Raw genomic sequence first — 26,036 nt, forward strand, 5'->3', positions numbered from 1 at the left:
CTTCCATGGAAGCGTCCCTGGTGACCGTCTCCTGGTATGGCGGGTTGGAAATCCAATCCCATTGGCAATGTGGCAGAGTACCCCCCCCAACTCTATTGCCCGCCAGAAGGCCTCGCTGAGGGGAGGGAGGGTCTTGTCCACAAAACCCTCGGACACTTATATCCAACGTGCATCCAAGGGGTCGCATTTGTAACATGCAGAGACGGACAAAGTAGATTCAGGATGACATGCCCAGCAACCATTGTGTCGAGTCTGGCGATGAGGAACAGCACATTCTGCGATGGCGTTAAGCAAGACTTTGGATAGTTTACGGAGAACCCCAGCTCTGTCAGTAGCCTGACTCTGTGCTCGCCGGCAAGTCCTCGGGACCAGGTGCGTATCAGCCAATCATCCAGGTATAGGTATACTTGAATGCCCTGCAGACGCAGGTGGGCCCCCACCGTGGCAAGGCATTTTGTGAACACGCTTGGGGCCGACTAAGCTGAACGGTAGGGCCTTGAACTGTTAGTGTTGGCCTTGTAACACGAACCGCAGGAACTTCCGATGTTTCCTTTAGATGGGGATATGGAAGTGTGCATCCTCCAGGTCCAACGTCATCAAGAAATACCCTTCCTCCAGTTTTCCACGCCCGCGTTGCAACGTGACCATCCCAAATTTTTGGGACTTCAGGTATTTGTTCAGATGGCGTAGGTCTAGGTTGGGTTTCCAACCCAGTCTTCTTTCTGATCAGAAAGTATCTAGAATAGACTCCAGAGCCGTTTGGGAACAAGCTCTCTTGCCCCTTGACATGGTTCACACTTTTAGGAGCGCAGGGAAACCAGTGTAATACGAGGACACCTGCGTTGGAATGCCAAGGTGTTTATCTGGGCGAGAGTGTCCAACATCCATCTGTCAGTGGTGATCTTCCACTCGCTGATGAACCTTGTCAGCAGGCCTCCCACTGGGGTGCACGAGTGGCCGCCCAACATCTTGGCCGGTTCAGGCTTGCTTGGCATCAGCGCCCTGACCTATGGGTAACGCTGACCTCTGCTACCGTAGGCCTGGGAGCCACCCCTGTAGGCTTCCTGCGTGGAGGATTGGGCGTTTGCCTGTATGATGTAGAGTATCCCTTGGACTATCTGCTCGATTTTCCACTGAAGGAGCGAAAACACGAGCAATGCTGCTGCAGTGTGCAAGGGACCGTGCTGTGTGTCTGTCTTTATGGCTTGAAGTTATTCAGCGACCGTCTTCCTGAACAGATATTTGCAGTCAAAATGCATGTCCAGCACCATTGAATGGACTTCCTGGTGAAAGTTAGTGACATTCAGCCATCCCTGCTGACAAAGGCAAACACTGTTCCCCATCTGTCAGAAGCCTGCGTCAGCGATGTCCACTGCCACCGTAATGGCAAGGTCAGACACCACCAGCCCTTGCTGAAAGAGGGCGAAGGTCTCGATTTTCTTGTCGTCGGGAAGGAATTCCAGAATAGGGCCCCAGTTTGTACCAAAGCTCCCGGTCGTATCAGGACAAGATAGCCAGAGCATTAGCTACTTTGATCATGGATGCCGCCGTGTAGATGACTCTTTCCCATGGCGACCATCTTCTTCCCCTCATTGTCCAGGGAGACTGATGATGCAGAGGCTGGGTTGGCTTAACGTTTTCTAGCGGTGGCTTACACTAAGGAGTCCGGCAACGGTGTGACCTCAAGCATTTGGGTGCAGAGTCCGGCATGCTGTACTTCTTCTCCAACCAATCTCATTTGGGTCGAGCCGAGCATGGGTTTTTCATGAGCCAGTCCTTACTCCCAAAAGTCGTCCTAAAAGGGTACAGACATGTTACATCTTCCTCTTGGACTCCCGTTGCTGGTAAAGGAAGCCCTCCTTTTTGGTTTCCTAAGGCACCAGCTGGAATAGTTTGGAGGCCCTGTAGAGCATCAAGTGTAGTGATCCCACCTCATCTGTTGGAGGGCCTCTATGAAGGGCGTCCAGGAACAGTGATTCCTCATCCGCTGGGATGAAGTCCTCATCTTAGTCGGTCTTTGTGGCCATCGTGGCCGTACCAGTGTCCGTGTTCATTGGTAGAGTCGAGTCCCGACGTGGTGGAGGAGGTTGATGCGGCAGGATCAGGGGCCTTCAGTACAACAGGTGCTGGATCTCCGTCACTAGGGTGTGGAGAGTTGACAGGATGTCCATGGATATGTCGCTCTGCTGTGGAGGGAATGATGGAGTGCTAGGCCCCCGCGCTGCAATCCTCCTCATGGACTGTATGGACGGACACTTGGTCGTCATCCGTGGAGTAGATGTGCATTGGCTGATCGTAAACCTTGGAGGGCTGCTTTGGGGCCTCCTCACCACCCCTCTTTTCCCCTCCTGAGGGCCATGTACCGGGATGTGAACCAGTGCCTCAACCCGCCAGGGATAGTCTGTGCTGTAGGGACCACCCTCGTTGGGTCGAAAGCACCCACCATACCGGTCGACCCAGAGGATATCGACAAAGCGGTCGACAGCGTCTTTGGTTGTGCCTGGTGAGCCTCCTCTGGCCTTTGTTTCTCAGATTTGTCCCATAACTTGGCTGGGTTGGAGCACTTCCTCTTTGAGGAGGAACCCGATGGCAGGCTAGCTGAGGAGGCGGACGGCGATGGTGATCGCGGTCTATCCGACTTGGGACCCACATCAGCGGTAGAATCGGCCTTGCGGTTCTTGGCCTTATCTTGGACCCCCACAAATGGGGCGTCTTCAAAGGAATTCAACATCCTCCCAGAGGGAGTCCGCTCCCCGGACCGACCGGTCCTGGGTGAGACATGACCCTGCTGGGGCGAAGGGTCAGTGGCCTTGCTCGACTTGAGCTGCAAAAGGGCAGATAGATGTCAGGCGATCATCCCAGATAATGGTCATCACAGATGCATTGACAATTATTGTCCAATTATGATTGAAGAATCCCTCAACCGGAAGATTGAAACCATTGCAGGCACACATCGGTGGAACGGAACTATGTAATTTTGAGAAGGCAAAAATATATTTCAGTACCCAGTTTATAATAGAATATACACAGTACATAAATTATAAGTTACTGTAGTGACTAACATACTGTTAGTCCATAGTCCCCTTTCCTCCATACGGCACGGGCGTCCCTGCCAAGGGACGGGAGACAATCTTTTTCACCAGAAAAAAACACCTTCCCCTTTAAATTTAGAGGCACCAGGGAGCATGCACTGTCCTGACTTCGCCCTCCGGCGCCACACTTCAGTCCCCAATGACACGTCGGCAATAGAATTAACATTGCCTAATGGCACCAGTATTATTAGGGGGGGAGGTTGGTGGGACGTATGGAGGAAAGGGGACTATGGACTAAGATTACGTTAGTCACTACGATGAGTAACTTCTAATTACTCTTACGTCCCGCCCCCTTTCCTCCATACTGCATGGGCGATTACAACTGAATGTAGCCCCAGGGTGGAGAGGAGACCCTCCTTAAGCAAATAGGTTCTTGAGAACCGCCTGTCCGAAAGCTGTCAGATCTAGAGCCGGCATCCAAACAGTAATTCTTGCAGAAAGCCGAGGGAGTGGCCCAAGTGGCCACCCTGCTTATGACTTGCCAAGGGACATGGCGCTGGAATGAGATGGCCGTTGCCTTGGTCCTGACTGCGTGGACATGCATGTTGGCCGGAAGCGGCTTGTGCTGGCCCTCGTACGCTTCTTAGTTGGCCGAGACCATGCAGCGGGATATGGAGGCCTTGGAAGCCTGATAGCCTGGTCTTGAGCCTCTGAAGGTGACAAACAGGGCATCCGATTTGCAGAAGCCCTTGGTCCTGTCCAAGTAGAACTTCGGGGCACGCCTGACATCCAGGCAGTGCAGTACTCTGCTTCGTCCTTAGGATCGGCAAAAAACGAGCCGAGGCTGACCAGTAAGGCCATCTTGATGGTGACCAGCCTGATGTCTGAGGTGCTGCAGCGTTACCTGCTCAGGCACCACGTGTGAGGGGCCCTTCGGAAGGTGAATTTGAGGCATCTCCGAGAGGCTGAGCAGCTCCAAAAACCGTGGCCTGGCCGGCCACCATGGAGCTATTAGAATGATGTTGAGTTGGCGAGACTCCTTGATCTTGCAAATCACTGTGAATCAGCGGAGTGGGCGGGAAGGCGTAAGCGAAGCCAAAATGCCCTGTCCCTGCCAGGAGGCGAACTAAGGGCACTTCCTGTTGTGCCAGGTGGCAAAGAGATCCACCTGGGGATGACCCAACCAGTCGAAGATCTCCTGAATAATGAGGTTGTTTAGCTGGCACTCGTAATTGTCCGCTCCCAACCTGCTGAGTCTGTCTGCCTCCAGGTTGGATTCCCCTGGGAGGTGTATGTTTTCCAGGCCCACTCCCACATGCTGATTGCCAGTCTGCACAGAGTAGGGGATCTGGTGCCTCCCTGCTTGTTGATGTAGTACATGCTGGTCGAGTTGTCTGTCTGGATGAGGACAACCTTGCCCCTGAGAAGTGGTAGGAATGCTCTGAGCGCTAGCCAGATGGTGTTCAGCTCTAACCAATTGATGTGGTATTCCTGCTCGTGTCGAGTCCAGGTGCTGTGGGCCAAGAGGTCGTCCAGGTGGGCTCCCCAGCCCTCGAGCGAGGAGTCTGTGGTGATGGTGGCGTGCAGGGTGGGCGGCCGAAAGGGCTTGCCCGTCCGTAGGTTGCAGTCCCTGGACCACCAAGTTGGGTTCGGTGGAGAGATGGAGGAACGTTGATAATCTCGGATTGAGAGCCCCGCTCCTGGTTCCATGAGGCTGCGAAGTGCAGCTGAATCCTCCTCAATCCTCAATCTTGTGTGTGGCACGGCTAATAGGAGACCCAGGAGATGCTGGTACCACCATGCCGAGGTCACTTCTCTGCTGAGAAAGTGGGTGGTGGCCCTCTTGATGGCTGAGATCTTGTGCTCTGACAGAAATACCTTCTCGGAGCATGTGTCCCATATGAGGTCCAAGAAGGTCAGAGTCTGCGTTGGCTGCAGCTGCGACTTCTTGAGATTGAGCGAGAAGCCCAGATCGTGCAGTGTGTTCATAAGGGCATGGGAAGAGTGGTGAACTGCTTCCAGAGATGTAGCCCTGACGAGCCAGTCGTCGAGGTATGGGTAGATGTGGAGGCCCTGCGCTCTGAGGAGGGCAGCCACCGTATTCATGAGCCTGGTAAAGACCCTGGGGGCCGAATTGAGGCCAAAAGGAAGGACCTTGTATTGAAAATGGTAGCCCATGATCCTGAACCGTAGGAAAGAAAGATGGGGCTGCTAAATTGGGACATGTAGGTACGCGTCCTTCAGATCCAGGGAGCACAGCCAGTCTCCCTTGCACAATGTCTCTGCTATAAAAGCTGGCGTAACCAACTTGAATTTCTGAAGGGGTAAGGAGAGGTTGAGGGTGGCAAGGTCCAGCACAACTCTCAGGCCCGCCTAGTTCTTCTGAATGGCGAAAATCCTGGAGTAAAAGCCCAAGCCTCGCTGGGAGGCTGGGACTTCCTCTGCTGCCTGGCTCTCTACGAGCAACCGGATCTCCGCCAGAAGAGTAGCTGTCCCAACCTGAGGGAGGGGAGGAGGGAAGAAAGGCTGGGATAGGTAGGCGGTACCCCGTGGATACTACTCAGAGGATCCAGGGGTCCGCGAAATTCTGGCACCAGAAATGTGCATGAGAGCAAGCCTGCCCCCCACTGGAGACACGTGGACCCGAAGGGGCGTGTCATGCCTTCTTTCCCTCTGAGGCTGTCGCGGTGGAGGGGGACTGGGAAAAGCCCTCCCTCCCACCCCTTTTTGTTGCTTGCCTCAGTGCACGTGCTGGTACAAGGACCTGAACAGTCCCTCCCACACGGGAGAGTCCTTGGGAAGGAGTCTCCTCTGCGGGGTGCGATGGAAAATAGCAGCCCCTCCTTGGGCCTGGCTGGGTGTTTCACAAAGTTCTTGAGGTCCTCTGGAGGCAACTTCTGGAAGAGCTGCCTCCACCTGGCAAGTGTGTTCTTCAGCGCTTTCGATGACAGCGAGCCACAAGCTGAACAAGCTTGCCAACCGTGGTCTGGACCAAGGCAACGTAGGCAGAGGGCGTGGGGTTCTGAAGTTGGGAAGAGCCTGTTGCAGGATGGATACCTGCTGAACCCTGTGGAAGTTGACATGCGCCGGCGAGGAGCGCGGCGCCTGAGCACTGAGTACCTGAATGATAAAAAGACAAAAAAAGACCAAGAGAAGAAGTATCCGCGCGTGGAATTACATGGCCGAAGCCAAACCCAGGAACGCTGGTGAATTCGGCCCGTTCCCGTCAGCGCGGAAAAGGGGACTGAGGTGTGGCACCGGAGGTCGAAGTCAGGGCAGCGCATGCTCCCTGGGCGGTACCCCCGCGCGCCTCTCAAGGTTTTTTCTGGTGAAAAAGGTTCCGTCTCCCGTCTCTTGAAAGGGAAGCCTGTGCAGTATGGAGGAAAGGGGACGGGACATAGGAGTAATATGTGGACTATCAATTTACGTTACAATTAGCACGAACAATGTCTATTTTTTGCATCAAATTGAACATTCATCTGTCACATCGTCAATCATACAGCATACATGCCATCCTCACTCACCCAAAGATCTCAAGCTATGCTTACATTAAGTCTTGAATTTCCATTCTCTCTATGTGACGGTGACCAACCGCTTAGGATGACAGATCTAATAGAAACGCAACTTTCCCATGTCTGCTTTCAATATAGCAAATCTAATCAATTCTGTGTGGATATTCGACACATTGTGTCCTTCACAATTTTAATACTGCTGATGCAAGGACAAATAACAATGATACCCTTTATTCTGTGTTCACGGTCAGCCACTGGTTGCTTTCGTTTTAGGGAATACATACCACAAAAATGATTATCATCTGCTTTTAATGGCAAGCTGTGCAGTAAAACACAATGAAATAGTTCAAGTATTCCACATAGCAAAATATTTACTTCCATTTCAACGGTATCAAGGTGCCTAGTCCCACAACATTTAAGGATTATTTCACAAATGTACCTAGGCGAGGTGCAGACAGGCCTATAGGGCAACACCCGAAACAAAAACGCTAAATGCTAGTGTGGCCCTGTTTTTTTTAATAAAAGTGACCCTGTTTTTTTTTGTCAATGTGGGTCAGTTACACAAGTTACTTCACGATGTTGCTAGTAGTTTTGAACCTTGTAGCAGAAAAATATTCTTTACATTTCACAATTTGTATTTCATTTTATCAAAGAAATCACACTCGGATACCATTCAAACAGTGTTACAAAAATAATAGCTAATATGGGATTCTGAGAGACAATTTTATTTATGCCCCAGTCTGACCCTGGGTGCAGAACATGTACACCACACATTGCTGTTTGCTAGTGTTTATAAACAATCATTACTGCCCTGAGCATGTACGTATTTTATATGGATGCGCAGAATGGAGGCCATCCTGCAGTAGTGTGCTTGGGGTGCAGATCTGTCTGCCCATACGGTTCAGATCTGGCTAGGTGCCGATTGCATTACTGTCAAAAGAGTTTTTACAAGTGCCAGTCTTTCTTCAATGTAAAATCAAGCAACATCACAATAAAACCAAATTGTATTGTGCCTGAACACGTCCGAGCCATCTCCTCACTTCTCAAAAAATTGAATTCAAATACACACCTTGAAAACAGAATCTTCCACCTGACCCCAATACAACGACTTCTGAAATTCTGTCCATTGGTTAAATAATTTCACCGTTGGGACTCTGCAACCTATTGTAACATTACTCAACGCACCTAGTTCTCAACACCTGATAAGTATGTATGGCCGTTAGCCAACTAGCTATTCGTTACCCACCTTCAGTGAGGATTAAAAACACACTTCAGAAATCATATTGGACATATGTATATGGTTACAGCGTGAAATACAGATGTGGGATATAGATAGATGGAAATCGGTGGGTTAATATATAGACACGGCACGTGCGGACCGGGAAGGGGTCCAAGGTGTGAATTGCCCAACAGGCAGGGTGGACTGTTGCTCCCAGGGCCACAAGTGCAAGGTGCAAAACAATTAAATATTAAATCTAAATAAATTCATGCCACGAATGAGAAGAGTTTTGGAAGGGTTATTGGCTTCTATGTAGATCTAGCCCAGCAATCATCGTGATTTCAGCAATGTTGCATCCAAGCCTGAATGTCCTCCATATGTGGGCCTGCACAGTAAGATGAAAATGAACAAAGCCACAGGCGCATGTTCATAGTGCACATCAGCAAAGTATGCATTTAAATAACAATCGGTCACCTGTTATTTCAATGTTGGCTAACACAAGTGGCATATAAACCTTTGGTATGTTGCAATCCACAGCCACTTAGCACGATTCCTACTTGCTGATGAAGTTAAACTCCATATCTTAAAAGTTTTCCCTTGCTTTCATTCTGTATGACTGCTGCCTTTCTGCTGAGATTCTTGTACTCTTGTGAGCTCATTAAAAAAAGAATGTTATTGCACCCCCAGTAATAACCATGAACAATACAATTATGGTAGCTTGTGGTACTTACTTATGTGCACGGTGCTCAGAAGGATGTAACAGTCAGGTATTTCATATTATTTTTGCACATAATATACAATATTGTCCCCTTAAAGCTTTTCCTGTGACAGGACACAATGTGCGCATCTGAGATGCCATCTTTTGCATGGCCCTTTCTGGAAAGATTGTGTTTTGAAGGAAACCTCCTTTGCATCGTGCACAACACACAACTAAATATTATTGGTCAGATTACTCCCTTCTCCATCACCGTATCCATGGATGACACCCCACACAGTTACCACGGTTTCCATGCATTGAAATATGCATCAAACTTTCTCTTAAAGTGCACAATAAAGGTCAAGTCCACTCAGCATCTTTCACTGTTGTCCATGCGCAGTCCCCATAGCTACAATTACCATCAAGTGCCCGACCACAACTTCTTGTGTCTTGCTTAAGACAAATGGCAAATAAATTTGATCTGACAGGTGTATGTGAAGCAGAGCAAAGGAAGGGGGTGATTTACAAGCAAGTACTCAATGGACAAAGTGGGTAAATGAAACGGGTGGCCTGCTAGTTAAGGGAAGCCAGTAAAGAGTGAAGGCATAGCGCAAAATGGTAACAGCGGTATGACATTTTATTGTCAGAAATCATAGGTGGTGTTTTGGAAGACCACCATATGGTGTGGTGTATGTAAAATAGGGTAAATGAGACGGGTATAAATCATGAATGCTTGGTCATTAGATTGAGTGGCTGTTGCAAAATATTTATCCTGGACATGCAAGACAATGCAACTCATTGTGAAGGTGGCTCTAGACCTTATTTTGTCTAACAAGGTGATGCAAAATTACATTCAGAACAGATGTTTAAATTACGACCACTGCTAATCACTCTTATTAATGCTATGCGACAGAAAGGTGATGTTCGGCAAAGTTTAAAGTTAAATGCATCTTTGTTGCATGCTAAAATTCATACATCGTTAAGCTACTTGAGCAGCATTGTGCACGGTAAGACCTTGTTCCAGTGTTTAAGTCCCAAAAAAAAAAAGGGCTGACTCATTGATATCAATTGAAAGTTGTTTCACCTGAAATTAGCATATGAAGGAGCACTCTGAAAAAAATTGTTTGACTACTGGAAAAAGTGTGACTCATCCGTCCACACACTGGTTCCTTCTACTTCAGCCTGGTCATAATGCTTGATTACCAGTCACACTATTTTATTTTTCAATTAATGAAGCGCCTAAACCCGAGGGCATCAAGGCGCTGATACATAACCAGTTACACGCTAGAGAGGAAGCAAAGAGTTCATGCACTTAGGGGGTCCCTAGTTCTTGTTCCGTCAATCCATGTGCAGTGTGCCAATTTTAATATTACAATTTTGCATCTGTTGCATTTTAAATATTGAAATATGTGATTGCATAACTTTGTCGATGTTCTATTTTTCATAATGAACATTTTGCCGAGACTGAGAATAAAAAAGCATATGTATCTTGAAATGTAATAAAAAATACTTTTCAATAATTTCCAAATAAAGGCACATACTTTAAATAATTACATTGACATTTATTGTTGTAATATAAAAACAATGATATTGAGGGAAGTGCATATAAAAAAGGCCAAGAGAAATAGAACTTTTAATGCATATCTAGTAAGATTACATCACAAAAAATAATGGCATTAAAATAAATTACTCAACTATTACATTGTACAAATAATTTAATAGTATATAACTTACAATCTAATTGGTTTCCAAACATTGGACAAAAGCTTGAAACACGCTTTGCAAAGAAATTGTGAAGACAGCCACAAATGATTATAATCTTGCAGTCAACCTTTCAACAAGTTCACATTTTGGAGGACAGACCTCTTTTGCAATGTTCTGTGGCATAAACTGGGCCCTGAGAACACAATCTGGAGCCATTCCATGTGTATGCATGGCCAGCAGAGTCAATGTCAGATCTTTAACAAATTCAAAATCCATCTGCTGGAATGTTGGCTTTGCCACCCGCTGTTTCTTTTTGTAAACATGTTGTAACGAAGCATCCTGAAAGTTCCTGCAGTTTTTACTTGTTCCCTAACAATGTTCTTGTTGTGTCCAAGTACAGTCAGTCTTCTTCTGGCCTCCATACCGTCGAAATGCAACCTTTTAGGCTTGTACTTTAGGAAAATATTGAACACCTCCAAATCTACGTGTGGCAGAATTTGGCGAGTCCTTCATGTCTCTTGAAAGCGTTTTGTCGTACACAATCTTAAGTGCTTTGTGAGGAGGGGAGCCTCACCAACCACTTTTTCTTACACTCCTGCTCTTTACTCAAAGATCCATGTACATATTTGGGGAAATGTTAGAGTGTATGTTTAACAATGGTTCAGCACTGAATGCCATTTTTCAAGCAGAATATCTACAGATCCATCACAAGTTTTTGAGCTCCACCAAAGATGGTTGCTGACCTATTTAAAATGTTTTCTGTACCCTTTTTACCAGCAGCTGTAATAGTTTTCGAAATTGATCTTTACGACGTGCCACATATTATATTGATTCTGTATGTGTGGGAACAGCTCTCGCATGGCCTTTGCTATTCCAATGTGTGCCTGTCAATGGCTATCGGGTCTATTTGCATTCCTCTGGATTGCAGAGGTTCAATAGATTTAATGAAACCATATTTCTCAATGGCAACATAAGTTGTACATTAAGACAATTGCACAACGACTGAACTCACTATTTCTTTGGTTTTTATGTCTTGGAAGTGGTAAGTGCAGTTTTTAGCAGAAAACCCACGACTGTCACACAGTCCATCACCGGCACGCCTGAGCTTTTTGCCAGCGAGAGCATTGCCCATCGAAATCGGTTTGAGATTCACTGCCTGGCTAATAGCCGGGAACAAGACATTTTTCTGATATTTGTAGTATTGGGTTTTAGCAAGGAAAAGTCCAAAAAATGTACAGAAACTTGACATTTTAATAAACGTTGATGCGCTAAATAAAGCAGATGAACAAAGTACATTTCAAGCAGGCACTTTTCCAAGCATCGGTTGAGAAGACCATGAAAGTGTCTCATCACCAGACACAGCTACACTTGATCTTCAGGTTGGTGCCTTTCTCTACACGAGTTAACTTCACCAATGCGTCCCCACAAATTCTCCTACGCAATTCAGGATCATATTTAATCATTTTCATAACCTCTACCCGGCAGCAGTTGAAAACAATTTATTTTGGCTCCCTTAATAGCCAGTCGTCCTGCAGTACAGTTGTTTGCGATTCGATGTTGGTGGACAAGTCCTCCACACTAGGAAGAGTGGAGTCAAGATCATGAGCACAATCGTCTTTCAATTGCAAAGATGCTTCAGTTACTTCAGTGTGATATGATTCCAGATTTTTGGCATGTATTGTGTAATCTGGGCACATTGTCTCTTTCTTCGATTTACATTGTTTAGATGGTGTGGATTGTGTGAGCGGTTTTGCAAGAAATTCAGAAACATCTTCTGCATTGCTTGTCTCTTCTGGAGATGTGTGCAGTAACAATGATCCATGTTTACTTTCCATGGGTCACTGGTGACATTAGATTCAAATTCCGGCCACTGGACATCTACATCACGACTCCCAATCTTGAGAGGAACATGCGGAGACTCAAAATATAGTTGCTCCAAAGTGACATTGGTTTGGCAGGCAACATCATTAGTTTGTGTATTTATGCTCTTCTTCCTAGGCCTCTAATTGATTTTTTTTTTAAACATGCTTAGTTTATAGCACTAAGAATGATGGCAAGGCGCGCACTCTGGTTCCCAGTCAAGTTTTCCTGCTGTAGTAACAAACTGTCTTCTCCTCCAAATGTTTTCTTGACTCCATCAATCAGGGAGGCTGTGTTTCTCTTCCTTTTCAGGCGTGTCTAGTTACATTTCCTTTTCAGGAGTTTCAGGTTCATTTACATTGATGTCTCTAAGGATTCTGGTACTTGTATTCTCACACTTTTTTCAGTTGCAGGTGACTGGGAAACAACTCCCTCCAAAGCACAAATCTTTCCCTTGCTAGGGGGAGGGGGAAAACTATGTTTATGGCTCTCCATAGTAAGGCATGATGGCCCTGGTGCTGCAGCCTCTTGAGCCCGGGACTCCTGGAAAATAGTGTCAAGAATGATGGCAAGGAGCGCACTCTGGTTCCCAGTCAACTTTTCCTGCTGTAGTAACATCTTTAAACTTAATTTATAGCACACATACAGAACATATGAATTAGCACCTCAATGTAATATCAATAAAATAAGTTCTGAACAACTTCTTTAAAAAAAACTTTTACCCTTGGTTTCCTAAATTGTCTTGAAACAGTCAATTTTGATTTTCCGACCACAAGATCAAGCTGAAAAACAACAAGTTTGAGAATGTATAAACCAAGCAATTTACTCTTCCACTTCAAGAATCATATACACATATAGAAATTACAATATCTTAGGTATACCCCTGGTCCATGTGTCAGTTACATGGTAAGTATTTGTAATGGTTAACTTTCATTGTTGCATGTGTTTGGGCGATAAATACAACAAGGTTATTCATCTAATGCTTTGCAATTTCCTGACAGTATTGTGAACTGTCAACAATGTATCAATTATCTTAATTAAAAAAAAAAAACTATCAACTATTAATACACATTTTCAATTCTCATGCCTCAACCTCGATACGGTTGCAATAGATAACTAGTAAGTACATGGTAGAGGTTCCAGCAACCCCATATATCAAAGTAATTGTTTTAATAAGGATGTAAAGGCAAAACAACAAAACATCACATACAAATGGTTGATTTTGACATACAACCCTACATGCCACTTTACATTTTATAGATAACAATGATTAACATGTTTAAAGTTGAAGCTAAACAAATATATTATCTAATTGCATCTGAAGGATTATTACAAAATAATTACTTGACAGGTGATTGAGGATGAGGTTGACCCCTGAATAGTGGTCGATGTATAATCCTGGTCCTTTATTCGATGTATATATTCAGAACAGTGTCCAATAGAAAATGTACATTAGTGATATAATTTTTACCATATTAAACGCTCTAAAATAGGTTTACATGCATGTCGCCTGGTCTCACCATTTGGATATCTGGCGTGTCAGGTTGCCTCTGTGGTAACGGTGGGTACTTCGATCAGTGTGGCCTATGTAAAAGACAAACATGGTAATTACCACATTTATCAGAATAACCTATTTTTAGAGTACGCTATATACATTTTTTTAAAGGCTCCCATTGCGCTGAACTTATTCTGAATCCCCAAATTAGGGATACACAAAGTAGTCTTAAGTGAAAATGTATAAACTAATATACATAAAATTTGTGTATTAAAATATCAATGGAAATCTTCCCCAAAACCTATCATGTTACCTTTTGACACACTATTTCAATATTGTGTTTTCATTTATAAGACATATGTATACAGACCAATTGAATACGAACATGCATAAAAATGTCAACGTCCACTACTCACCCCAGTCAGCATGCGCAGAAAATTATTTAGAACTGCATTGAGAAGTAAGTTGCAAAGGAGTCTGGGGCGACGCTATTTAGTGTACTTTGATGATTTGTACATATCTTCTGTGAAGTGCATGCTGCAGACGTGGAATCAATAGCCCCTCATGTCATCCAAGACAGCCTTGGCTCTGCTTTCAATCTCGGACACTGGAAATCCGCAGTTCAACAGCCATCTTATGAAATTCAAATCCTTTGGAAATACATTATCACTGTATTATGAGTTTTGACATGGCTGATATTACGGCAACCAAAAATGCTACATGAAGGTCTTTCTGATTGTCCATGTTGGTGTGTCCGAATGCAAGGCTCTTTTCCAGCTTCCTACCACAGCCTTCCCTTTCAGCTGCCCTAGTCTTGCTTTTATTAAGGGCTGCCAAGCTTCCCTACCTGAAGTAGAGTGGAGCACAGCTGGATCACCACAAGCACAAAGTGGCAGTCCAGATTCTTCCTGTGTCCTGATGTTCTAGCTGCCTACTCCACCCCAGAAGAAAAAAAAAAGTTGGGATGCTTGGTAGCCCTTAATAAAGGCAAAACTGGGTGGAAATGAAAGTGAAGGCTGTGGTAGGAAGCTGGAGAGAGCCTTGCACACAGGCACACCAACATGGAGATACTGGGCTCTAAATTACGGCAGTCAATACGTGAGTAAATGCCCCGCTGGAACCACTGATTAACACGTTATGCTAAAGGGACAAAGGTACAACACAGCCATGGATAAGACAAGCACTAGGCTAAATAAAACGAAGTGATATTTGCACACAGGAACCCACACAAGGGCGATAAGAACAAACACCTCTGTCCTGATGAAGGACGTAACAAGAGCACCATTCAGCAACTCATGAGGCAGGAACACTTCTGTCAACAAACTGATAATGTAGTAGTGCGACAGAAGACACTGCTCAACTAAACGAGTAAAGACGGCAGACATATTTAGATAGCCCTAGTTTAGTAATAGGTGCTGTTTTTTGAGAATGCAAAACCTTCAGAAATATTGAATGTACATGTAATGTACTGCACATTCACGCCTGTGTAACACTGTACTGTATATTTTGTGTGAATACCTATAATTACCTATTTTTGATACATGAATTGTACATAATAAAACTATAACAAACTGTATAGTGAAAAAAATGAGTGGGTCTAGGAATCGCCCTGATAACTCAGGTCCACCATGCAGGAGACAGTGGTGGAAGGGGCAAATGAAGATCTGTCAAGCTCCTCAAAGTCACCAGACCTTGTCCAGTGATGTCCTGTTCAGAAGACACACATGTGGGCATCAGCCAACTACTCTTAGGATACAGCAGACGCCCCCTCAGAGGGGAAACCTGAGGTGGTGCATCCCTCAATCCTCCAAGATCAAAGCCGTGTAGACGACATTGCTTTAGGCTGCACAGGTGCCTGGGGCCTGGGGTCCTGTGGCCAAGGTTTGTGTCTCTCTCTCTCTCTCTCTACTTGGACAAGCGTATCAATATCCCTCCTGGGGGCAGTAAAATGGTGTGCAGACTGGTTATTCAGAGAAGAGGCAAAGTGTCAAGAGTGCCTGCAAAGAACAGTCAATGCATGAAAATGAACTGTCAGAATGGAGTGGTTTGGGGAACAGAACATTCAAAAAGATTTTCCTCACTGTAACAAAGTTCAGAGGTGGTGGATGACAGAAGGTCATCCCATGGCTTCAATCTCAAACATTGGGCTCTGAAAGAAAGCCAGACACAAAGCTCAGGAATGGTCTGGGCCAATAAAATCAGGGCTAAGACAATTTTAAGGTCTTAATTGAAGGAAAGTATCTGCAAAAAGCAGGTTACAAAAACCCTGAAGAGAAAGATGGGTAAAAAGAACCTGCATAGCAGACCACCATTGGGTAAGTGAACTGCAATGATAGCCATAGAACACAGAGCACATGCTGCATATCTGGGTACAAAGTGGACTTTGGGGAAAAGTATTCAGGTGGGCAAGGAAACAGTGTGGGTCCTTGGCATTTAAAAAAAAAAAAGATTGATGACAATGTATTGGTCCAGTTCCCAGGCGAAGGATATCACATAGTTCTCTGCCCTTTTGTAATGCTCAAGTTAAAGCATGAATACCTTTATAGGTCATGGCTCTTTCACCATTTTAAAATGAGGGGTATTTTACTAATAAAAATGCACACATTCACATTAGAAGCAGGACACTTTTTCCATAACAATGCTGCCAAAGCATAAGGCAAAGGGTGCAGGGAATATTTGACCCAATGCAGAGGCCAACAGAGCAAAGACAACCGGCGAGCAACCACCATGAAGAAAGGATCTTACCTTCTCAATGTCCTGGGCTTCTTTGGGAGTGTACTGTAAAACTTCACTTTTTTCACTGCAAAAGAGACATGAGAAGACAATGTGTTACATTCAGTCTGAAAAAGCAAAAATGAATTTCTTAAATATTAACAGAAAACCTGATAAGTCACTGGATCAGTGGCAAACATCAGCCCCGAGCGATAGGGATGAAGTGAATCCATCTCTCTAGCATGAAGAAAAATACCCCCTAGTGCTGCTAGCTAGCTTGACACTGAACAGAGACATTCACAATCGACTTTTGAGAATGTTCACTTTATCTCATTTGACATAAAGTGAACAGATTGAAGGAAGCTGAAGGAGAGGCCCTTCTTGCAGCTCCTATTCTTGGGGCGGTGAGATGTTCTTGCTAGTGAATTTGGAAATCTACTCTTTTGGAAAACCCCTGCTCTTGTGAAATCCATAATGGGTTTGATGCAGGATATTACTGCATTATAATAATGAGGAGGTACTGCAAGCTGCCATGTTTAAACAGTTTCTTGCTTGTGCGAGGTGTGCTGAATCCTGCTTCTTTGCTACCAACCCCAGAGGGTGTGGAGCCGCATGACTGTCAAGTTGTCGTGGAGACACTCTTGTTATCCTGTGTTGATCTGATGTACCTTTGCGGAATCTTGACCCAATTCTAATTGTTGATGGATCTTGTGTCTGTGCCCAGAAACAGGGGGGAGGGGGGGATTGGTCTCTGGGTATTCTGTATGAACCCCCCTAAAACCACATGATGTTCTATAAGGATATTGATTATCTAAGACAAAATCAGCACGGGTCCATCTCATGGCTCTCACCAGAGTCGATTGCTTGTGCCAGAGATAGATCAGCTACGATCTATACTGACTCCAGTGTATGGCCATGACTTTAGTGTTCTTTGGAGGTAGCACAGATATTGAACATCCACGGGCAACCAAATATTAAAGGAAAAATATCAATCAGCTTTATTGGATGCATTGTTACTTCCTGCATCGTAGAATGCAAGGAGCACGATCCCTCGCAGTCATTCAAAGCTCTAGGAAATACATTAGCAGATGGTGCAGCTTGCTCAGCGGCCTTAAACTGGCCCCTAGCTCCTAATGAATTTGTGTTCCAGTTCCACAGTCACCCTTTGCCTCCCTTTTCAGTCTGTCAATCTTCCAAGATCAAGACCCTGAACCTGAACCTGAAAAAGGTGACCTGGACGTAAATTGGGAGTAAGTTGGGTGCAGACTCCTTGTGGACAGCCGCCTGGTAGCACCAAAGGTACTTCTCCAATACCTGGCCCGTGAAGCTCACAGCTTAGCCCATTCAGGTAAACCTGCTATGATCACTTTATTACGTCAAAATTGAATGGCTCCTGGTGTAGCCTACATGGCTTAGAGTTATTGTGAAAATTGTGTCAGATGCTCAACATATAATGTTGGGTGAGCGATGCCCATGAGGATGTATACACGTCCTGTACTGGAAGGTCAATTTTTGCGTGTGCAGACAGACTTCATACAGCTCCTAGCCTGCATGAACAATATTTACTGTTTGGTCCTTGTTGACATAATCTGGGTGGGTGGAAGCCTATCCATGTAGAAAAGCAGAGGCTGACACAGCAGCTAAAAAGTTGTTAGAGTTACCTCAGTTTGGATTGCCCCTCAGTACATAGAGCGACCGAGGTACCAATTGTACTGGTCAAGTTATGAGAGACGTGTGCAAAGCTTTAAGAATAACTCTTTTCATTGTGCTCATCACCTGCGCTTTATGGGGGACCTTAAGTCAAAGCTGTCTAAAGTGTGTAAAGAAATGGATTTAAATGGCCCCAATCCTTGCCCAGGGTTCTGTTTGCCAATGAGAAATAATCCACAGCATAAATGGTCTGCCCATGAAATACTCACTGGCCGCCACATGAGAATGTTAACAGCGCCCCCAGCAGCTCCTTGCATTCAAAGCCTGCCATTGGAGGATGATATATTGCTCCAATATTGGTGCATGTTGATTAAAACTGTTTAATTGCTCCATGGTCAGGTCCGTGAAGCCCTTCCTGAACCGGTTACTGAACCCTGCTACCCTCTGCAATCAGGACACTGGGTCCTGTTGAAAGTCCACAAGCAGAAATCTGCGCTCCAGCTGAGGTGGCATGGTACGTTCCAGGTTTTTCCAACAACTAATTCGGCAGGAAAGTGTTCTGGAATTTCAGCATAGATCCATGCAACGCATTGCTGCAAAGTAGCCAGCGCAGCCGACACCACCACCTCTGCGATGACCAATCTTCCTCAGTTTGGCTCCAGCCCCACCATGGACTCTACCATCAGTGACGCCGCTGATCATTTGCCGAGGTCACGCTCTTGCAGTGCTGATGGAACGAAACGGCCAGTACCAGAAAGAGGGTGTGGCCCTCCATCAGCCAATATGCACACATACTGACCCTGGATCTGCAGCTTCTGAATCACTTCCACACAGTGAGGTCCCTGCGGGAGCTATTGCTAAGGCTCCTTTGTCAGGCGGTCTACGTTCCTGGAAGAAACAACCCCACTTCAGACCTCACTGCTGGCATACCACCTTCAGTGTCTGACCCCTCTGGACCTCACAACGCAACCTCCAAAAGGAGGTACAAAGAGCTCCCAAGAGTCAATAGCTCTGAAGAAAGTGTCAACTGGCCAAGTCACTCGCCCCCTGGATTTGTTCCCTCAAAAGATGAATATGTTACCCATGGCTATGGCCCCTCTCCTGATCCAATACTGTAGAGGTGATAAACGCTACTCATTAAGACAACCATACTGCCCCAATCACTGGCAGGTACAACAAGGGATTAACACGATATAAACTGAAGATGGCGAGAACAACAAACTGATAATGGAACCTTACATATGCATTCACTACACATGAAGCACACATGCACTCAACATGAGGTCAAATATGCATTTATTCATGAAGAATATTAACTTCGTATTCTTCATGTCTTTTATGATTGCAAACATAAGCAATAAATAAAATTAATATAATCTATAATATACAGTTCACCAAGATAGAAACGCAACTGTAATAGGCAGCCATCTTTTCAAAAGATGTAAGCAGCGACACGCTTCTAAGTAAATGGGAGACCTCAAGACTTTCAGAAAGCACAGAATGCCAAATTAATAAAATGCAAATCCATGTAGAGCCCAGACAGAAGCTTGAAGCCCAAGCCAAGGTTACTGAGAATTTAGGGAGGGTGTGAATGTTACAGAGAAGGCACGAGATAAGGATTCCTATGACATACGTAAGGCAGTTTAGGTTTTGTAAAAAAGTTAATTTTGTGTGTATATTGTGGAAGACGGGAAGTTGTGGTGTGGACCTAAGGGTGTGGTCTGATGAGGGAACAGTAAAATGGTGGTTTCGGGAAGAAATGCAAAACACTAAGAGTAAGAAGTTTTGCTGGAGGAGAGGAAGTTAGAATCTGAAATCGAGGTAAGTACCAGTAGATGTAACTGTGGCGGATAAATATGGGAGCCACTCATTCACTTACGTAAAGCATTACCCAGATACAAGGACAAATTCCATAAGTACGACGCCCAATAGACAGTGATGGCAAAATGTTTATGCCTAGGCCGCAAGAAGGCAGAAGGCAGAAATCAGTGCTGCAACACATGACATAGGGAAAACAATTACAGAATACACTAGCCATTTTAGAATTGTGGAAAGTGTATGGGGAGGAAACAGAGTCACCCCCTGTAAAAGAATGGATGCTCAATCAGCATGACAAGGGGGACACAGCGCCCACGGCTGCTGCTGCTCCTCCTCCTCCTCCTCCCCAGAGTCGCAATTCGCCCCCTGAATCGCAGGGATGATACCATTTTCTGAATTAAAAGCAGCGGCAGGATACACTCACCCCACCTATGCACCCCCTGCGTATAGCACTCATGGTGTTACAAATGTAGAGAAAATAAGTAAGCAAAGACGGGTGTACAAATGTGAGTTACTGGCGAAATTGACAGAGGCTGAGGAGGCAGTCCAAAGACAGACAGACAGGGCAATAGGGAGGAGACGGCGATTGCAGCGAATGAGTGGTTAGGGGGACGAATAACGCTCAAATTAGATGGAAGGGGCATGGATGATTTCAAAGAAAGGGAAACCAGAGAAAGACTGGAGAAATTAAAAGGGAAAAGGGAACGGGAAGAACGAAAGAACGGGACAGAAGCAAGAAAGAGGGAAAGAAGGTATGAAGAAGACGAGCAAAGAAAGGAAATGAGAGGCAGACAGAAAAAGAGGACATGAGAAGAATAAGAAAGTGAAAGACAGATGCGGAAAGGGAAAGAAAGGAAAAGGGAAGAAGAGAGGGATAGAGAGAAGCAAAGAAAAGTGACAAAGAAATAGACAAGCTTATCGCGGTCCATATGCTCCTCGACAAAGAAAGATAGGAGACAAGAACTGAGGCAAATGCAGAAGAGTTTTCTAGGCGCTGCAAGGAGGTGGATGAGATACTTAGTAACCATACTATTCCAGATGTAGAGGGAGACACCAATACAAAGGAGGGTTGGCAAGTTGTACAGAAGTAGGAGGTATGGTGTTAGTAGTATAAAACGGGGAACAGAGGAGGGTCTTCACAAGCTGGGGGAAGGAACGTATTGGCAGAGGTGATGAAGGGGACGTATACAACAAGCCCCCTCAAAAGACTATATTTTAAGGACATGGAGGACAACAAAGGAGATGGAAGTTATAATACAATGTTTTTAGACAAGGAGAGGAGGACGATGAAGAGGAGGCCGCAAGAGCCCTTTTTACAAGCATGTGGACAGGGAAAGAGCGTGGTTAGATTTGGAGGAACCAGCAAGTGGACAGCCAGAACCCATTTAATACCTTGGATGCCCAAAAATGGGATCCAGCAGTTTAGATAAAACCGGATATGTTAACAGATTGAGAAAGTACCTGGGCAAAAGAAAATTAACATGACAGGTGCAGTTACAAAGACAGAGTGAGCAGCTGTACTTCGATAAGGAGCAGGATTTACACAATTCCCTTTATTACAGAAAGGGGAGGGCTGCCACAGTATGTTCCATGGCCACAAATAGACACAAATAATGTGGTCTGCAAGTTACCAACATTGACATCAGGGGGTGGGTAAATTGGATTTATGAATTAGAAAGAATGAGAGCGGTAATGACGTTAAGAATGGGTGACATAAAAATCCTGTTGGCTGCTATATTATGTGAACGGGCAGATGACATTTGGAAACGGGCAGGTTATCCTGGGGTGACCGCATAGAGCACTAATCATGATGGAGCTTATTTCAACAATTGTCAAGCCGATGTATAGGTGAGCACTTGGGGTTCAAGTGCCTATATTCGTCAAATAGGAGTGCAATTATGACTCGTAAGATGCGGGACGGTGAAGATCTAACTGCTTACATTCAAGAGATTCAGGAAAAGTGGTGGCTAGAAATAAGAGAACCGTGGGACAAAAACAACACTTTTATGCCAGGGGCTACCCGAGGCAGAGGAGAGACAACAGAAAAAGATTGTGGGAATGGAAGCAAAGCCAGGGGCAGAGATTCAGCTGAAAATTGTTCACCATTGCTGGCTAAAACAAGAGACCAAAAGAAAGTAGAGGGCAGGAAGATGGAGGAAGCAAAGTTAGTTCAGAAAAAACTGTGGAATGGGTAGTATTGCCAAGTGGAGAAGTAGGGTTCATTGCACAAGGATCACAGCAGGTACAACAAAACAACTAAAGAGCGTTTTGCAGCAAGGGGAGAATATAATTATTTCTCATAAGGGCAAAGGTTTGCACCACGAGGCAGACTGGCTGGACTTCAGGCCCCACAAGGAGAAGGATTTATTGGAGGGCAACCTAGGTTTGGAGGACAGATACAGTAACGTTGGACATGTGGTAAGATGAGACACATTTCACGCATATGTAGAATCAGAGGCGGGATGCAACAGAATTGGCCAGCAGCCGATCCAAGAGGGCGGGGGGACATCACCATATAGCGGCAAGCCACCGATCACATGCAGTATCAGACACAAGCACCACAAATACAACCCATGCAGCAAGGGATGGCAACCCAAATGCAGCAAGCACCAATGCAGACAGAGCAGGTACCGATGCAGATGCAAGCACCAGCACACGAGAATGTAGAGGCACCATGGAACGCAAGCATGCTACCACAGGCACCTAGACCTAGGAGAGGGGGTATGATAGTTGTGGGATAGAACCCTTTTAACGTTAGAGGACTGGACTTCGCAATAGCACAACCCACAGAAAGACTTGATGTGTACCATCCGATCAGTTACACCCGACGCACAAGAGAAACCGAGAGTTGAAGTAACCATAGGTGACCAAACATTTTCCTTCACTGCGGTTCCTTTTACAGATGTTTTACACATCACCATTGGGGAACATGACTATCTCTTGCAAAACAGCAGTTTAAAGAGATTTGGGGAGAGATTTGATGAGTAAGCTGAACATGACAATATTTACTAATCAGGGGATAATCTATTCCAACCGAGGGATTCATGTGAATGCACAATAATTCATAACAGCATTCTATGGCCGAAAAACAAAGGGACGTGCCATTAGATCTGGAAGTATTCCTTTACAGGGTACACATACAATCAGCATGGCTTCCAAGAATACAGGAAAGAATTTTAAGATTACCTACAGAATATTTGTTCAGCCGAGAAATACCCATGCACGAGAAGGGAGGGAAAGCGATTACAATAGAGCTAAAGGAAGCAATAGAAGAGAGGGAGACTTTGCACGAAGTTGATGAGTAAGCTATAATATGGAGAACACTGAAAGCTCTTGATTAAGGATACAGACTGGCTGATCTAACAGATGAAGACTTGTTTACAGATAATTACTCAGTTGAAGTAATGTTCAAGTCTTGCATACCAGCTAAAAATTGAAAACAGAAATACCCCAGAGAATGTCACTAGTAAAAAAAGATACCATCTTTCCTCCAGGAAGAATTGGCACATGTACCAAGCACAATGTGGACCAGCAGCATATATTATTTATTATTTAACATTTATAAAGCGCACAGCAGCCCAAGGGCATTGTGGCGCTGTTACAGACAGTGATCATAGTTGAGTGTACATAACAGTACCTACATGACATAGTACAGGCTTAGTTACAGTTGGGGCAGTAGAGAGGCAGGTTAGTTGAACAGGGTGGTCTTCAGTGATTTTTGGAACGCTGGGAGGGAGGTTTCGGCTCTGAGCGTGTTAGGAAGGGAGTTCCATAGATTTGGTGCAATTTGTGGAAAATCAATACCGCCTGCTCTGGCTCGGTGGATGTGAGGGATGCGTAGTTTGTTGGTATGGCAGGTTCTTTTGGGGTGGGAGCTATGATTTCTGAGAGGTATGGCGGGCCGAGAGGCTAAGGCACTTGTGGGTCAAGGTGAGGGTTTTAAATGTGATACCTTTCCCTTACGGGGTGCCAGTGTGCATCTTGCCTGGCCTGTGAGATGTAGTCTCTCGAGGATTCTGAGAGCAGCTCTGAGCGCGTTTTGGATCTTTGAAGTTGTTTATATTTTTGGTGGACGTTCCTGCTAGGAGCACGTTGTAGTAGTCTAGTTTTGCCCTATGGTGGCTCTGGCTATCGATAAGCAGTTCTGCTTGGAAAGGGAAGGTATTCCGGCGTGGCCGATGCAATGGCGCTGACCTGTCTTTTCATGGATAGAGTGGAGTCTAGATAAACCCCCAAGGTTTTGACCGATGGGGAGACGGTGATGGAGGCATTGTCGATAGTGAAGTTGCAGTATTGCTGGTTGAGTTTAGCTAGCGTTTCTTTGGGTCCCAAGATGATGATCTCAGTTTTATCGCCGTTTAGGCACAATCCATTGGATGCCATCCATGCTTGGATGATGGAATAGATCCTAGTGAGGGCTGCGTTGTCTTGGTCATAGGAACCTGTAAGTGGCAGCAGTACCCGCGTATCATCGGCGAAGTTGGTATGCGCTATGCCAAAGGCGTCAAGTAGGTCAAAGAGGGGTTTGGTGAATAGATTGTAGAGGGTGGGGGCTGTGCAGGAGCCCTGGGGGAATCCACACTGAATGGTGGAGGGTTCTGCGTTGGCAGTGTCAGAAAAAACCTTCATGGCTCTTCCTTCCAAGAAGGATGTGATCCATGAGGAGGTCGAGTTAGAGAAGTGGGCTGCCTGAGTAATGTGGGCGGTGAGGGTTTTGTGATCAATTAAATCGAAGGCCGAGACGTCCAGAAGTAGGAAGAGTGCCGGTTTGCCTTTGTTCATAATGGTAGTTAGTTATTCTTAAGGTCAAGGAGGGCGGTTTCTGTGCCGTGGCCTTTACGAAATCCTGATTGACTTTTGCCCAGGATGGCGCTGGATTCCAAGAATTGTTGGATTTGGTTGTGGGCTGCTTGATCTAGGATTTTGAGGAGGAATGGGATGGTGGTGATGGGGCGGTAGTTGTTGGGTAAAGAAGGATCCAAGGTGTTTTTTTTTAAGTGGCTGTACCCAGGCTTCTTTGAGGCTGGAGGGGACAATGCCTGTCGAGAAAGAGGCATTATTGAATGCTGTGAAAAGGGAGTTAAGGAGTCTGCACATTCTTTGATAGCTGGCGGACAGCTGTCCCCTTTGCAGGTGGATGGCTTGAGGTGATGGAGGAATTTGTGGACTTCTGTTTCAGTGACTTCTCTGAAGGAGAAGAGGAACTGCGTGGGGGTGGGAGGGTGGATTATGTTGGGGGGTGGTTGGTTCTTACGTAGGGCATGAAACTGCGCTTGTATTTTTTCTTGGAGGAGTTCACTTTTATTTAGTAGTGCTGCCTAAATGTTGGAGCACCATGTTTTATCTTTAATTATCTCATCAGGACTTGTGGAGGGTGTAATGAGGTCTCTGAATACTGAGAACATTTCTTTAGATTGAGAATTGGCCTTAGTGATCCTTGAGTTCAGAGAGTTGGATTTGGCTAGGAATATGGAGTGTTTGTACTTGTTCCATATCTTTTTGAATTCTGCTTTAGTGGATTAATTGGGCTTAGAGTGCCAATTTGCCAAGGCGTTGCGCTTGCTGGTACGTAGGGCCTGTAGTTCTTCAGTGAACCATGAATTGGTGTGCATGGATTCTTTTTTTTATTTTTTGCTTTCAAAGGGGGCTATGGAGTGGACAGCTCTAGTGAGGGTGTCAGTAAATATCGGCCAGGATACTTGGGTCGTTTGAGAATGGGTGCTTGAGTTCGGGAACTTCAAGGAAAGGGCAAAGGTTGTCCTTAGTTTTTTGGAGCTCCTAACCTGAGCTGGAGGCACATAGGAGAGTGTTTTGGTGGCCAGAGTGGTAGGTATGGTGAATTGGATGCAGTTGTGGTCGGTCAAGGGTAAGCAGTGTTGGAAGTGACTGATGTGGAGCAGTTGTGGTCAGCCACCCAGTCTAGGGTGCAGCCTTTGCAGTGCGTTGGGCTGTTAACTTTTTTGTTTGAATCCAAGGTCTTTTAATTCCTTTGTTAGGGTTGATGCTACTTTATCTTTGGGGTCACTCAGACCTAGGTTGAGGTCATCGAGCAAGATGGTTTTGGTGGAGTTTTTTAGGTTGGTGCTGAGTATGTGCAGGAGCTGCCTATGGAAGTCGAGGTCAGAGCCAGGAGGCCTGTATGTAAGGTGGATTTTGATGGTGCAGTTAGGGGATAGTGCTAGTTTGGTGGAGAGGAAGCCTGTGTTGCCGTCCCAGGGGTGGTGATATGGCCTGATGGACAGTGTGTCGCTGGTGATGAGAGCAACTCCCCCTCCTTTAGCTAGTTGTCTGTCTGTCCGGAGAATGGAGTAGATTTGCGGGAAGGCTAGAGAAATGG

The 26,036-nt window shown here is 45.5% G+C and overlaps 1 protein-coding gene across 1 annotated transcript in view; it reads right to left on the reverse strand.

Annotated features, from left to right (window-relative positions):
- Window positions 1-26,036, reverse strand: part of NDUFA10 (NADH:ubiquinone oxidoreductase subunit A10) — a 468,753-nt gene that overhangs the window by 86,150 nt on the left and 356,567 nt on the right. The window contains exon 7 of the mRNA XM_069616024.1: window positions 16,265-16,319. Coding sequence (XP_069472125.1) covers window positions 16,265-16,319 — 55 coding nt within the window. The remainder of the gene's footprint in view (window positions 1-16,264; window positions 16,320-26,036) is intronic.

This window comes from Ambystoma mexicanum, chromosome 9, assembly GCF_040938575.1.
Source record: "Ambystoma mexicanum isolate Mex_15411 chromosome 9, UKY_AmexF1_1, whole genome shotgun sequence".
NCBI lineage: Eukaryota > Metazoa > Chordata > Amphibia > Caudata > Ambystomatidae > Ambystoma > Ambystoma mexicanum.